At 37.5% G+C, this 13,762-nt stretch overlaps 2 protein-coding genes across 2 annotated transcripts; one reads left to right on the top strand and one right to left on the bottom strand.

Annotated features, from left to right (window-relative positions):
- Nucleotides 1-261: 261 nt before the first annotated feature.
- On the top strand, nt 262-5,731 carry LOC114722516 (kinesin-like protein KIN-14C). Its single transcript, XM_028908563.1, has 16 exons — nt 262-665; nt 783-927; nt 1,035-1,144; nt 1,230-1,349; nt 1,507-1,710; nt 2,066-2,275; nt 2,404-2,478; nt 2,639-2,785; nt 2,871-3,006; nt 3,132-3,241; nt 3,733-3,894; nt 3,977-4,197; nt 4,499-4,580; nt 4,678-4,782; nt 4,882-4,986; nt 5,281-5,731. Exons 1-16 carry the CDS (start codon nt 387-389, stop codon nt 5,458-5,460), a joined length of 2,391 nt encoding a protein of 796 aa, XP_028764396.1. The 5' UTR covers nt 262-386; the 3' UTR covers nt 5,461-5,731.
- Nucleotides 5,732-6,114: 383 nt separating this feature from the next.
- On the bottom strand, nt 6,115-11,991 carry LOC114722506 (calcium-dependent protein kinase 13-like). Its single transcript, XM_028908551.1, has 7 exons — nt 11,370-11,991; nt 9,673-9,816; nt 9,222-9,374; nt 8,089-8,204; nt 7,830-7,997; nt 7,037-7,267; nt 6,115-6,958 (listed from the first exon to the last, which is right to left on the bottom strand). The coding sequence occupies exons 1-7, from the start codon at nt 11,989-11,991 to the stop codon at nt 6,809-6,811; spliced, it is 1,584 nt and encodes a 527-aa protein (XP_028764384.1). The 3' UTR covers nt 6,115-6,808.
- Between the last annotated feature and the right edge of the window lie 1,771 nt (nt 11,992-13,762).

Raw genomic sequence — 13,762 nt, forward strand, 5'->3', positions numbered from 1 at the left:
CGTGGATCCATTATGAGCCGGAAGCTGGGAGCCGAAAAAACCCGTCCATTTGAACGTGGCTTTACTTAATGGGCTTAGCCGGTGAGTCAGTGACCCAATCCATCATGAACGGGTCGACCCGTATGATTCATAGAAGAGCGTTGGATGCAAATTCAAAATTCACGCGCCTTTCTCCACAATCCTCTCCACGGCTACTTCTTCACCGGTTCACCCTCCGCCCTCTGCCATCGTTCTCCACTGTCATCCTCTTCACAGCTCCTCCTTACCTTCTCTCTTACCTCTGACGCACTGCAAACCGTATAATCCTTGACGATTCTAGTCAGATCCAAATTGAAACCCCCATTCCCACTACTTCAGATCCATATCGGGCACGACTCAAGCCAGATATGGCTTCTAGGAACCAGAACAGGCCACCACGTAGCCCCTCAAATACAGCCCCGTCAGAAAAGCGTCGGAGGGTTGGAGCAGAAAGGATGGATCGGCAGGGAAACACTGGCCGTGGCAGGCAGCCGTTTGCCTCAGTGAACAAAGGGCCAGAAGCTAATAGAGCAAACGATGCTGCCAATAACGAGGGCTCAGAATGTAGCACTGTTGAGTTCACCAAAGAGGATGTGGAGGCATTGTTAAACGAGAAGATTAAAAAGGGAAATCCCTTCGATAATAAGGTCTCTTTCACTGTATATAATCTTAATCTAGATCATCTTTTGCCAGACTAATGATTTCAATTTTGTTCACGTTTCGGTCTTTTGTGAGTATTTCGATATTTTCCCATTGTTTGGCAGAGAAAAATGGACCAGATGGGAGATTTCATTAGGCGGCTTAGACTGTGTGTAAAATGGTTTCAAAAACTTGAAGAAACTTACATTGAAGAAAAGGAAAAGCTTCAATCTGCCCTTGAATCTGCCGAGAAGAAGTGCAGTGATACTGGTAAGCTATTTTTCTGACCCAGTAATCTTCAACAAGTTGTCTAGAATTGAGGTAGTTTCCGATGCAATTGAAAGCATGGCTTAAAGATGTTATCTGTTCTTTCTCAGAGTCTGAAATGAAAAATAAGATTGAGGAGTTAAGCAACACAATATCAGATTTGAAGAAGACAATTTATTCATTGGAAGAGAGAATTTCAAAGGAAGAATCCTTGAAGTTGGTAAAGTTACTCGCCATGTAGCATTGTGATGAGATGCCCTTGAAGTTTCCTGTTTTCTGATAATAAGTTATTGTTTAAAAATTAGGAATCGATGGAACGTCATAGAGAAGAAAAGGAAGCCAGAAGTGCTGCAGAGAAGATGCAAGTTTCTCTTTCAACTGAGCTTGAGAAAGTCAAGCAAGAGAAATTAGAGGCTGAGCAAAAGGTGCTGTCAAATTCTAAATTATAATCCAGACAGGAAAATTTGACCAGTTGAACATTGAATCTTAAATCAACTTATACAAATATAAAGATATCGTCCTCTTGGTATTTTCTACACAGACTTTAAGCTGATCATTCTACTGTTACATTGGCATTTGCAGGTCAAATCGAATGAGCTTTTGTACAATTGTTCAAAAGAGTATAATATGGACCTGCAGCGCTACAATAGTCGACTCCAGTCGGATCTTCAATCGGCTAATGAATCACTTAAAGAACTGGAAAAGGAGAAAACAGCCATTGTTCAAAACCTTAGCGATGTGAGAGGTCACAATAAAATATTGCAGGATCAGCTGGCATCTGTTAAAGTAAGTCATTCTAATTTGATATATGCTTTTGATTGTTTTCTTTGCACAATGCTTTGTCATTTAAGCTTTCTTATTTCGGAATTTTCCTTTTCATGTTGAGAATGTTTTAAGTAAAGTGATGTGTGTTGTGAACATGTTGGAACTTACACTGTCCATTTTTCATGGGCATTGACCCATTCTTCATGCATTCTCTTGAATTCGAACTTGTTATAAGTAGTTCGGAAGAAACAGGAAATGCAGATAATTTGGACAACAATCTAGAAGTAATTATAAACCCCTATAGCCACTATAAGTATCTTTACAGCCTGTTCATCTTATGTTGTTTTTTCCTCCTCTTGTTATCTATGTTTCTTAGGCTTCGCGTGATGAGGCTACGAAACAAAAAGATTCACTAGCACACGAGCTCAGTTGTCTCCGTGAAGAATTAAAACAAATTAGAGATGATCGTGATCGGCAACAAGGACAAATACAGGCTTTAACTGGAGAAGTAGCATACTACAAAGAATATACGGGGAATTCATGTGCACAATTGGATAGCTTGACAAGTAAAATAAAGGATCTCGAGGTTTGTTTTGTTTTTCTCAACATTGTGTGTTGTTATTATGGTTCTTGTTATATATATATATATATATATATATATATAGTGAGATTCCTATGTTTCTTCGGATTAAGATAGTGGGCTTTCTTTTATAGGACACATGTTCTTTTCAGAGGGACCAAATAAATAGATTACAACATCAATTGACTGCTGAAAAAGAGAAATTGAAGGTAAGAAAATTAGTGTTTTTACCCCTAAATTGTTGAAACAGTCTTAATTTCTTGAAAATTTCCCTGGAAATAACTGGGAAAATTATTGCACGCTTATAGTGTTCATTGCATGAATGATCTGATAAATTGAATTGACACTGACACATATTTTCTCTGTTAGATGGCCGACCTATCGGCTTTAGAAACAAGAACGAGTTTTGAAGAGCAGAAAAGAATTATCTGTGAACTGCAGGATCGTCTGGCTGATAAAGAATTCCAAATGATTGAAGGAGAGAAATTAAGGAAAAAGTTGCACAACACTATCCTTGTAATACTCCTTTACTCTGTAATGCAGAAAGTTCCTTTCTAATACATCAATAATAATTAAGTCCCTCCCACTTACTTGTTATCAGGAGCTAAAAGGGAACATTCGTGTGTTTTGTCGAGTTCGACCTTTGCTACCAGAAGATGGTGTCGGAACAAACATGCTTGTTTCCTACCCTACATCAACAGAAGCTCTTGGCCGAGGCATTGAATTGGTCCAAAACGGTAAAAGTGCATACATTTGTGCTTTTCTTCTGTTACTGCTTTCTCTTGAGAGTTTCATGAGTTTTATGTCTTCTGAAATACGACACGGGAAGTTAAGCATAATTTCATCCTTTGATATACATCAGGGCAAAAGTACCCTTTTACATTTGATAAGGTCTTCAATCATGACGCTTCTCAGCAAGACGTTTTCATTGAGATATCGCAGTTGGTACAAAGTGCGCTTGATGGGTACAAGGTGATTTAAGTGATGTTAAATTGTCTATTGTTAATTATTTTTCAAGCAGAACTAACATATTTAAATAGAACTTTTGAGTCTATTCATCTATAGCTAGATTTCGTGAGTAATCCATGCAGAGACATGTGAAGACAAATGTATTTGTAAAGCTGCAATTGTTATTACTCTTCAGAATTTGGCACCATTTGTTTTGAATAAAACTACTATTGTCTTATCCCTTAGCTCATCTTTCTGAACAAGATCTTACTCGTCGCTTCGACCCTCTTGGTGTTCTCGCATGGATTACTTCACGCAATCTAGCTGTATTCTTGGTTTTTGGCATACTAAACTTTCCCAAGTCGGATAGGAAGGGAAAGGATTGCGTTATTAGATGCTATTGCTAGCTTACCTTCTTCACTGGGGCATTTCTTTATCTTCTCTTGCTTTTTAATGTTACGTATTTATGTACACTAGATATGCTTTGACAGAGGGAATTTGGCTTGCCCTGTCAGGTTTGCATATTTGCTTATGGTCAGACAGGTTCAGGCAAAACATACACAATGATGGGTAGGCCCAATGCTCCAGATCTGAAAGGACTGATCCCACGTTCTCTAGAACAGATCTTCCAAACTAGTCAAGCCCTTAAGGACCAGGGTTGGTCATACAAAATGCAGGTTAAAATATTTTATTCTGATTTTCATGTGGGGTTATACTTACATCCATCAACTAAAATTCGTAGTTTGCTAATTATTCCAGGCTTCAGTACTTGAAATATATAATGAGACGATTCGAGATTTGTTGGCGTCGAATCGGCCAAGCGGAACCGATCTAACTCGAACAGAAAATGGTGTTCCTGGGAAGCAGTACACTATTAAACATGACGCGCATGGAAACACAGAAGTTTCCGACCTCACTATTGTAGACGTTTGTAGCGTGAAGGAGATTTCCTCACTCCTGCAACAGGCTGCAAGTTGCAGGTACTAGTTTATAATGTGGGATGCCTAAGGTGCTTTCTATGTGCATGTTGAAGTTGTGATTGAATAAACTTTCTAGCTAATGAACAAAAGAATTGCTTTTTTTCCCACTTGGAATTTGGATGAAAATCATAATTATTTATTGTACTCGTCCGGATTTAACCAGCAAGTCTCTTGATACTAAAAAGTTTCATTTTCTTTAAAAAAAATTTGATTTAGTTAAACTTAATCTTTCATATTTAATGTATAGCCATTTATTCTTGGTCTCTGTAATAATCAAATGGGATTCCTTTTGTTGTACCAGGTCGGTAGGAAGAACACAGATGAATGAACAATCATCAAGAAGCCATTTTGTTTTCACTTTGCGTATAACTGGAGTTAATGAGGTATGTACTGTTGTGATATGCTTTGCACAATGATTTAAATAGTATTGCTCTCTCTCTTATTTAGATGCTGGATGCACTAATGTCCTTTACGATGTAGAATACTGAACAACAAGTGCACGGCGTCTTGAATCTGATTGATCTAGCTGGAAGCGAAAGACTATCGAAAAGTGGGGCAACTGGGGACCGACTAAAGGAAACTCAGGTGTGCATTGCTTTGCATAACATGAACTTCAGACCATCATGAATTACTCTATTTTCTTAAATAAATGAATCGGTGATGATATGTTTGCGTTATTGCTAGGCTATCAACAAAAGTTTATCGTCTTTGAGTGATGTCATGTTTGCTTTGGCCAAGAAAGATGAGCATGTTCCTTTTAGGAATTCTAAACTGACGTATCTTCTCCAGGTATGTTTCACGATAATATTGCTAATGATCTATTCGTATTACTCTTCGTATGGACCTTTGCCTCAAGCCCGCAACGTGCTATTCTCTCTCAACTACTCACGTTTAATCTAGAGCTAAGGAGGAAAAAATTAAGTGAGATTAATGATATCAATCAATATTTTATCCAACAATAAGGAGTTTTCCTGCGATACGTATCACTTATCCCACAAGGTCTCTGCCTGAATTTCTTGTTTCTTGTAGTGATGATACCCTCCATCCTTGTATTGAACATTGTTTTGTTTCCATTCATGGCAGCCATGTCTTGGTGGAGATTCCAAAACGTTGATGTTTGTCAATGTTTCGCCCGACCCTTCTTCGGCTGGGGAGTCCCTTTGTTCTCTCCGTTTTGCTTCCAAAGTGAATGCATGTGAAATTGGTATTCCAAGGCGTCAGACATCGTCCAAGTCCTTTGATTCTCGGATGAGCTATGGGTGAAGCGTCGGTCCCCCCATTGACCAGAACAAGTTGTTATCTGTGCTGTAAAGAGGAATTGACAAGTTTAACCTCAATTTGACTATTGTACTAATGGAGTAGAAGGGTGGAAGAACAAATTGTTCTTTATACTGTGATAACCATGAACGCACATAATTTATAGAATTACATCTGTACTTGTAGACTGGAGAGGCTTGGCTATAGCTTCTAGTAATGATGTGTATTATTCATCGTTGATATTGGTCAATTTACCTGGGCAGCGTGTTGGTTTTAATAGTTGTAGTTGACAACTAAATTTAAATGGGTTAAGTTCATTGTTGACATTTGTTTTTTGGATGGGGGTGGTGAAAGACTGGAGGTGTTCGGCGATCTTGGCTAAATGGTTTGGCAAAGATTGGCCCAATATGAAATTGAATAGCTAGATCTATATTTTTATATCCCTGGATAGGGTGATTTTTTTTTTAAAGTAATCCTTGACACTAATTAACATTCTGAGTTATTTTTTTTAATCTTCTTCCTCTATATTGTCCATACTCATCTTCTAGATTTTCATAATTTATTTTTTTCGTCATATTCCAAACACCTAAAAGAAACGAGTGTTAAAAAAAATAATTTAGAGAAATTTTAATTTCAACCAAGAGCTACGAACCATCATTGAAGTTCTAGAATTTCAAGATCTTTAACTATCATTAACGTTTTTAGATGGTTTATAAATGTCATTTCCCCAAAAACATGTTGGGAAATATGAACTCACTTAGTATAGAGAAGATAAAAGTGAACCGGCTCTACCTTTGCTAATAGCTCTCAAAAAACAATCATGAAAATCCAACAATACATGACACGCCATATATTGACAATTGACAAGCAGGATTGGTCTTCCTGATTACAAAGATGCATCTTACAGGCTCGTGATACAATCGGCACCAAATTCTGTCAAAAGTACTCCCCATTATAAGCAGCTTTCGGATGCCATGGAGGAAACAACTATGTCCTAGCCGGGAGGGTGAATGCCCAAATTAGAGAGGTCCAGACTCCAGACTCCAGCAAATGCAAAACTACAAGACATTGGCATTTCTTCATAATCTGACTGCTATTAAACAGTCTGATTTAACATCGTTGGGAGTGGTTAAGAAGTGAGGAAGCATCCATGTCATACCAATGGCTGGCTCCAAGGCACCTGTTTTTCAGAAGGAACAAAGTGCATGCATTCCTTATTGCGACTCGCATGCGACCATGCAGAGAGACCTCCATCTAACAACGGATCTGAATAATCATCACAAAGGCAAGCCCAGAAGGTAGAAGGAACACTACACTATTTCAAATGACAGGTTGAAAATGGCCATTAGGACTATTATTCGGGCCCCAAGTTTAGAGAACCATCCTTCATCAGTTTCAAGCTCAGGCTGTTGAATCTTCCTCTTGAGTAATGCCGAGATGCTTTTCTCCAATCTGTTCCAGTTTTCATCATGGCCACAAATTCATCATAGCTGATACGTCCATCCTGTGATTGAACAGGAATGTCAGCGCGTAGGATTATATTAGCAAGGTTAAAATAAAAGAAAAACTACCAAATATCCACCTTGTCTGTGTCTACTTCTTGGAAAATGTCGTTTGCTACGTCTGTGCAATCATTTTCGCCATCTTCCATCAAAGCATTCCTAAGCTCATCTGGTTCAATATACCCATTCCCATCCTTGTCGAAATAGGAGAAGGCCTTGTGAAGATGCTCATCATTAGCCATCCGCTTTAAATGAAGGGAAACAGCAACAAATTCTCCGTAGTCTAGTCTTCCCTTCAGATTAGTATCTACCTGTTGTCGATCAACATTGCTATAACAGACTAAACAACAATGCTGTACAGCTTGAATATTCATACAATCATATCTTAGCATGCTTGAAATATTTAACTTGCCTTATGAAAGGCAAAATCTACAATGTCATATCTTCTACCGGACACTTGAGTCCTAAAATGTCCAAACTGTATCTTCTCAATGAGAATGTCATTTCTACAGGAAGAGCAGATCTCCATTGGCATAGAATGATGCAGTCAAAATAAACATACCAAAGGTGAAAAAGATTGAAAAAAATGCAGTTCTGCAGTGGCTACAAAAGAAGGCCTCATTTAATAAAGATATATCCCTGAACAACGAGTTTCCAGATTGATATGATTTTTAGAAAATATTATATATGACAAAAATACTATATAGTGAATCTCATGCAGCTCGACTCTCATTTCCATGTTTAGTGTATTAACAATTCTTAACAGTTCCTACTTCCTAAGTCCTAAGACAATAACTAGTGAAATTGATGTTACATGTGGAAACTTCATAATTTATGCAAGTATTGGAGTGAAAAAAGAAAAGTTGATCATACAGCTTCAATAAGCATCTGAATTTCAGAGTCAGCAAGTTGGGATCCAAAGTTGAGGAGTCCAGCCTTTAGTTCGTCAATGGAAACAATACCGTCATTATCACTGTCCATCTTTTTGAACATTTCCTTGATGTCTTCAACTTCTTCAGTGGATAAGAATTCAGCAATGACCTGTTTAAAATATAGTAGCTCAGATCCAACTTACAGGGGATATTACATTAAAACTACAGGCTAAAAATATCAGCAGACGCAGATAACCAACCCTAAGTGCTTTTCGTTTGAATCTGTTCATCATTGAAAACTGCTTCAGCCTTGACTTCACAACATCACCCAGAGGAACATTAGGAGCCTTCTTAGCATTTTGGAGCCAAGGATGCTCTACAAACATGGAAAAGAAAAATACACTTAAACATGCATTTTATTGGGCAACAGGCTAAGACTTGCTATAGAACTCAACAGAAAAGTACTAGATTGAACATCATTTCAGAGTTTAGGAGACAGTCAATAGTTACGACTCTACATGCCCATTGCCCAACCCAGTACAAATCTTGTAGCAGGGCGACATCAATGCAAGAACCAAAAATCTTCGTATAGCAATTAATATGGTTCTCCCAGTAACTGCTGAACTCATTCGCATAGCAATTAATTATCATCTGTGAGATTCTCACATCACTATTTCAAGGCTTCAAGTTTGCCTCAGTTATAGATTTGGTCCCTAAAGTTTAACTTTTATTAATCAAGTCCCTAAAGTTTCATATACAATTCCATATTCTTTTGTCATATCATCCAACTAGCAATTTTTTCTGCAATTTAAGAAAAGGTTGTCATTCTTGAGTTAGAAGGTTACATCTCCTGGGTCAAGGATTAATTGTTGCATGGTTATAAAAACTCTGGGGACTTGATTGATAAAAATTAAACTTCAGGGACCAAAACAATAGCTGAGGCAACCTTGAGAAACCAAAAGTTTCATTATCCCTAATAATTTCTTGCTCCACATCTCATGTCATTCTTTATGTCCCCTGCAAACATTTACTTTCTTCTCCCCTCAAGGGTTAGATAAAAGTTTGAGCTTGACAAGAATATGAATAATATTCAAGCAAAGGAACCTAATATTTTAATGATTAAGAAACACAAATTTGTCTCTATTCTGGTACTGTCATTACTTGTACTGAGCTTAAAAGTTCAATCATGATATAAAATTCCAAAAAGTCAACCAACGGACATAAATGGAAACTCCAGCCTAGATGAGAAAACAAGTGAAGGCATCCATAGATATATCAGTTACCACCTCATAACTGCAAAGCAACACAACTCAGCAAAGGGAAGCAGGTCTTACGGGTAACTTTGCTGTTAATTTTAGATTAAGATATAATTAGCAAGAGAGAAGAAACATACCAAGCACCTGCTTAGCAGTTAACCGAAGCTTAGGGTCTGGTTCTAACATTTGTCTAACAAGACTTTTAGCACTCTCTGAAATACTGGGCCAAGGCTCCCGTTTAAAGTCTATGAGCCCCCGAAGAATGGCCTGTGCAACGCCTTGCTCAGATTCTGCACATTAGAATTAACTACAAGTTTAGGTCTATGGTTTACTTGGAACCTGAGGGAATAATGCAACTGCAGACCCCAGAAACACCCTGCTATAATATTAGATGAGTAATTTACATATGAACCATTTAGAATACAATATGCATTCCCATATAGTGCTACATAGATCCAGAGCCATACTGGAACTGTGACATAAGCATGCAAGCATTGATTCAGAAGAACTGAAATGAATGTCCTTACACAGAGAGAAGAGCTTGCAGAAAGGTCAAGCTAAAATTTTAACGATTTGGAATGTAATTACCAGCCCAAAATGGGGGAACACCACACAATAAGATATAGAGAATTACTCCTGCGCTCCATATATCTATTTCTGGCCCATAGTTACGCTTGAGCACCTCTGGAGCCATATAATATGGACTTCCAACAATCTCTGAGAACCTCTCACCTGATAATTCAAATATACCAAAAACATAAGCTCCTAGAAATTAGAAAAAGAAAAGCCAAGGTGCCATAAGAAATGACCCCAAAAAATAATAATAATAATAATAATATTGGATATGATCTAGTACTTAGCTTACAGTTTATGATGTCAATATCTTAAAACACTATACCACATTTGTGGTCAAGGGGATGCACAGTCGAAAGCAGAATATGAAACAAAGATGCCATTTGGTTTCTTAATAAGTGCTTTTCTAACTTTAGATCATGAGAAAATAAATAAGGCTCGTTTTGTTATTTGTACCTGTGGGCAGACTGCACGCATAAAACTAAATAAGGTGATTTCATTGCCGCTAATCTTATAATTGCCAATTTGAGTCACTTGTGGCAGCATACTGCCACTGCAACAGTAACAATGCCTACTCGCATGGTAATTATGTGACTACCAACCATAAGGTATGCTTTTCTTCACTGTCACATATCAGCACTAAGATCTGGGATGCAACCATGCTTCCTATTTGGTTTCGCAATAACTTATGTTAGGGTATCAAAAATTAGTGATCTCAAAAGACAATGTTCGAAAAGCCATAAGAACATGTTGTCCTTCCATGAGAAGGAATGCTTCTTGTTAGCCAGAACAAGGCGAAGAGATCAGTCTAAATAGTGGTAGGATTCTCTGGGAAGTCCGAATTGGACAAGTGCGTAAGTTCAAGTGTTTTACCTAATGTCATATGTGCCACACATAACAGACAGCGGTTGCAACTCAAACCTGCAGCTTTCTCCCTATCCCTAAATACATCTTATACCATACATGATCAATTGTTTTTATATAAGTGAAGCAGGACTTCATTTGCTCTTCTATAGTAAATTTATCATTACTTTTTAGGTGACAAAAATGTAACAAGAAAATATTTTGCCACAAATTTTTTCAAATATCTTCTGCTGAAGAATGCATTCTTCCATAACAGAACATGGCCGATATTTGAGGACTGCTACCTTTTCTTTAAACAGTATGACTATAGATAACATCAATATTCTTTCCATTTCCACCGTGAATAGTATTATAAGAGCAAGTATGAAATAAAATGTTTCATCAAGGTACATTGGCAACATTTCGTTTCATTAAGGAACAATTTCTCGGATATCTGAAGAAATTCTAACTGAGTACTATAACTCGCAACAAGATATGTTGGAGCATTATAAGGTAAGGTCTTAGTAGTAGCACCAACGTAGCAGTTCAAAGAATAAAAGAATTATAGAACTGCGCAACGATCGGATTATACGTCCAAAACAGTTCCACTTAATGACCGATCCAGCAAATGGCTCAGAAATAAACATGGGCCAAGCTATAAGTAATCATCCATTCCCAGAAGCTTAAGCATTTCGTATTCAGCCTAATTACCAGCGAAGAGATGCTTACAATTTAGAGAATTATTAGCAATCAGTAGTCTTATTCTGTGTCTAAAATGTTAGCAATTAATTTTTCCCGCCTTTCTCCAAATGACATTGAGGCTTCCACAATCAAGAATAACCACATTTCAAGTAAGTATTTTTTTTCACCTGGTTTAAAGAATATAGACAGCCCAAAATCAATAGCCTTCAAAGGCGAATTCTCTTTCTTATTGGCAAATAAGAAGTTCTCGGGTTTCAAGTCTCTATGAATAACCCCATGCTTGTGACAAAGTTGCACGACTTCCACAATCGTCCGCGTCACCGCGGCAGCCGCTCGCTCGGTATAGTGCCCACGTGCCACAATCCGATCAAACAGCTCACCACCCTCGCACAACTCCATGACCAAATGCACAGCATTGTTGTCTTCATAGGCCTCCTTCAAGCTTACAATGCTGGAACTCGTAGGCAAGTGCTTCATTATGGCCACCTCACGCCTCACATCCTCAACGTCCACGGCCGTCCTAAGCTTCCGCTTGGAAATGCTCTTGCAAGCCAGCAGCTCCCTAGTTTCCCGATCAATACAAAGATAAGTTATCCCAAACTCCCCGCGACCAAGCTCTCGATCCAACAAATACTTATCCTCTATATTCTCCTTCGGCACACCGGTCAAGACGGTGATTGGAGCCTTCTTGCCGGCGTTGGAGTCCCGCTTGCCGTGATCATGGCCGGAGAAGTTTGATTTCACATCTTCCCTAGCTACAGCAGCTGGAGATCTGCAACAATTGCCCATTCCCACCAGCAAGAAGTTGATCCCGTCCCTGATCTTCCGGAACCTCCCGAGCTACACCACCGGATAGGGTTTCACATGATAACGTGGAAATCCTCACTGGAAGCAAGAGAGGCTTCCTAGCTTCGACTTCTCAGAAACAAAGTGAAATTGAAGACACAGAGATTATGAGAGGACGAGGAAGAAGGAGGAGCTACTGTGACAGTGAAATCAGCTCCAGCTAGAGTCTAACGGCTGAGATGGATGCTTTACAAGCTGAGAGCTAGTCTTTTCGCTAAATAAAAATTAGTATTAAAATTTTTTTCTGGTGAATAAAATTAGTATTAAATTTTTAAGTTACAAAATGATGATGATGATGATAATTTTTGTTTCTCTTTTTAAATTTTAGATATTTTTTATTTTTAATTTGTCGGCTACTGGGAGTTTTTCCTTTCGGCCGTAGAGTTTGTTGGGGTTTATTTGTCTGCTTTTGCAGCCAGGACTATGGAATTGGAATGTATAATTAAATACAAAATGGATGAAGATTATTTTCATGTTTTCATATAAAAATAATTTACTAATAATATGAAATAATAATTTAATAAATATTCTTATCAGGTCGTCAAAATCTCGTTCATATTTAAATTGATTATTATACTAAATAAAAATGAATAAGATGGGAATTAAATGTCAATGGTTACCAATGACACATGTTTTTAAACTAGACACACAAAAATGAGCATAGGAATAAAAAGATAAAGGGAAATCTTACACAGAAAAACGATAAAGGGAAGTCTTACCCCGGGGGGGAGATAAGGGAAAAATATTGTTGAAACAGTTGTAATTCAACAGTATCTTTTATTCATATTATGTTTAGCTTCGTGAATTTCTACCCTTTTTATCCTAATTATTTGATGATGAAGTCCATTTTTTATCATTTTATCTTTTTTTTTAATTTTTTTAAAAATGATAAAAAAATAAAAATTACTAAATGCCAAATGAAAAATGTCAACAAAAATTTGTTATCATTTGCAAATTTAGTGCTATCAACATTAGATAGAATATTGTTACCAAACCTGATTTGAGATTTAATAATTTTTGTCTTCTTTTTTTAATTATTTTCTCAATTTTTTCTCAATTATAAAAATAAGTTATTGTTCTTAACCCCATGCTTTAGATTTGGATGCTGCAGATTTATGCTCTATCAACTTTGAATGCCAAGTAAAAGCAATGAGTTAAAATTAGTGTGGTCACGTTTAGAGGAGCATTGTAATTTGTGAAGATGAGGGGCAGCAACGTAAAGAAGCAAAAGTGGAGGGGTATGGGAGCAAAAGTGGAAAAGAAGAGGGGAACAGGAGGAGAGAAATGGGAAGAGAAGATGCCATGTGCTGTGCCTTTAATATACAAAACCCAAAGAGATGAAACTAAAGGGAGGGCCCTACTTGTCTGTCTTTCTCTGTGTTTGTTTGTGTCCAAAGTCTTATTAATGTCTGCCTCTACCAACCTTATTATTTCTTTCTCTTGTTCCTCAATATTCATCATCATCAATGACTGCTTCTTTTAGAAGCTCCATAAAGCTCTCTCTGTATCTAACTTTATCTTCATCATTCGCCCTTCGATCTTATGAGACACAACAAATTATGAGTCAGCCTAACCTTTTTGAACAAGAAATTCTTTACATTGATGGGTCCATTATTGAATGTTTTAACAATTAAGACTCATTATCTAAGTTTGTTTATTAATCCAGCATCATTTGATATGCTTTATTTATGTGTGCTTTCTTGCAGGTTTACCA

Source organism: Neltuma alba, unplaced genomic scaffold, assembly GCF_004799145.2.
Source record: "Neltuma alba isolate B1F8T4 unplaced genomic scaffold, ASM479914v2 tig00012095_pilon, whole genome shotgun sequence".
NCBI lineage: Eukaryota > Viridiplantae > Streptophyta > Magnoliopsida > Fabales > Fabaceae > Neltuma > Neltuma alba.

Bases quoted from the DNA above. Each gene is read 5' to 3' on its own strand.
- LOC114722506 (XM_028908551.1), bottom strand. From the start codon at position 11,991: ATGGGCAATTGTTGCAGATCTCCAGCTGCTGTAGCTAGGGAAGATGTG. The intron at 9,817-11,369 runs GTGAAAAAAAAT...TTGAATTATCAG, and splicing joins GTCTATATTCTTTAAACCAG to GTGAGAGGTTCTCAGAGATT. The intron at 9,375-9,672 runs GTAATTACATTC...TCTAATGTGCAG, and splicing joins TGTTCCCCCATTTTGGGCTG to AATCTGAGCAAGGCGTTGCA.
- LOC114722516 (XM_028908563.1), top strand. From the start codon at position 387: ATGGCTTCTAGGAACCAGAACAGGCCACCACGTAGCCCCTCAAATACA. The intron at 1,145-1,229 runs GTAAAGTTACTC...TTTAAAAATTAG, and splicing joins AGGAAGAATCCTTGAAGTTG to GAATCGATGGAACGTCATAG. The intron at 1,350-1,506 runs GTGCTGTCAAAT...TGGCATTTGCAG, and splicing joins AATTAGAGGCTGAGCAAAAG to GTCAAATCGAATGAGCTTTT.